This window comes from Buceros rhinoceros, unplaced genomic scaffold, assembly GCF_000710305.1.
Source record: "Buceros rhinoceros silvestris isolate BGI_N320 unplaced genomic scaffold, ASM71030v1 scaffold24032, whole genome shotgun sequence".
In the NCBI taxonomy this organism is placed as follows: Eukaryota; Metazoa; Chordata; class Aves; order Bucerotiformes; family Bucerotidae; genus Buceros; species Buceros rhinoceros.
Window position 1 is genome coordinate 4,028 of NW_010397532.1, and position 1,017 is coordinate 5,044.

The following is a 1,017-nucleotide window of genomic DNA, read 5'->3' on the forward strand; positions in this document are numbered from 1 at the left end:
GACAGAGAGCAGCTACGGAGGGGAGAGGTGGCTGGGGGGCTGATGGTCCTGGGGGCAGAGCAGCCCCTCTGTCAGCGGACACGGGGTTGTGTTACCTCCTGCTCCAGCCTTCCCTCCCCCTGCCAGAGAAGACCCTCTGGCAGGAGGACAGACAGACAGACACACCTCCCAAAACCGCAGACCAAGCTCCTGCAGCACCCCAGAACCCTCCACAGCCTTGGCCCAGGCCCAGCTGCGGCTCTCGCTTCCTGCAGTCACCTCCTCACCCTCCTCTCCAGCCAAAAATGCTGGAAAGACACCAGCTCCTCTGCCCGTGGGGCTCTTGCCCAGCACGACCTCAGCCGAAGCACTCCACCGTGTGCTTCAGTGCTGGGGTTTGGGGTGAGAAGGGCTCAGCCCAGCCAGAAACAGCTCTGTTTCAGCACGGGTGGGTGATGTCCCCATGCAGGACATGGGACATGTCACAGCTCCAGAGGACGAGCGTGTGGCTGGACACTCAATGGCCACTGTGCAGAGAGGAGCGGGGAAGAGCAGGGGTGACCCGCAGAGCCTGGGACTCACTTTCAGGGAAAAAACGGCAGGAAAAATTGGCACAGGAAAACAGAGAGAGCCTGAAGGCAGCAGCTGAGCATGTGGCCCGAGGAGACAGGGTGAAGGGGCTCCTTCATAGGGCCAACAGGCTGCTGAGGGGGGTGGTCCCAGCCCAGCCTGGAGGCTGGAGCAGGTCGGGGTGTGAGAGCAGAGGAGCAAGGCACAAAAAAAAGAGCAAAGACCACATTTACCTCACAAAAGGGGCCCAAAGTGCGCCAAACCTGGGGAGAAAGAAAGGAGGGGATGGAGAGAGAAGGGAAATCGCAGAGTCACGGGGGAGAGGGGAGACGGGAGTGGAGCAAGACCAAACAGCCGCATGTCCGGAGAGCAAGGGGCCGGGCGGGGAGGGAGCGCAGCCACATGGGGACGCATCGAGGGTCTGGCAGCACCACCAGCCATCCCAGCTCTGGGCCCAGGGCAGAGCCA

General features: G+C 62.1%; 1 protein-coding gene across 1 annotated transcript in view; it reads right to left on the reverse strand.

The window, feature by feature from the left end:
- Window positions 1-1,017, reverse strand: part of CEP131 (centrosomal protein 131kDa) — a gene marked incomplete at both ends in the record, with an annotated part of 14,900 nt that overhangs the window by 3,631 nt on the left and 10,252 nt on the right. Inside the window, one exon of the mRNA XM_010146298.1 lies at window positions 783-812. Within this exon, the coding sequence (XP_010144600.1) occupies window positions 783-812 (30 nt within the window). The remainder of the gene's footprint in view (window positions 1-782; window positions 813-1,017) is intronic.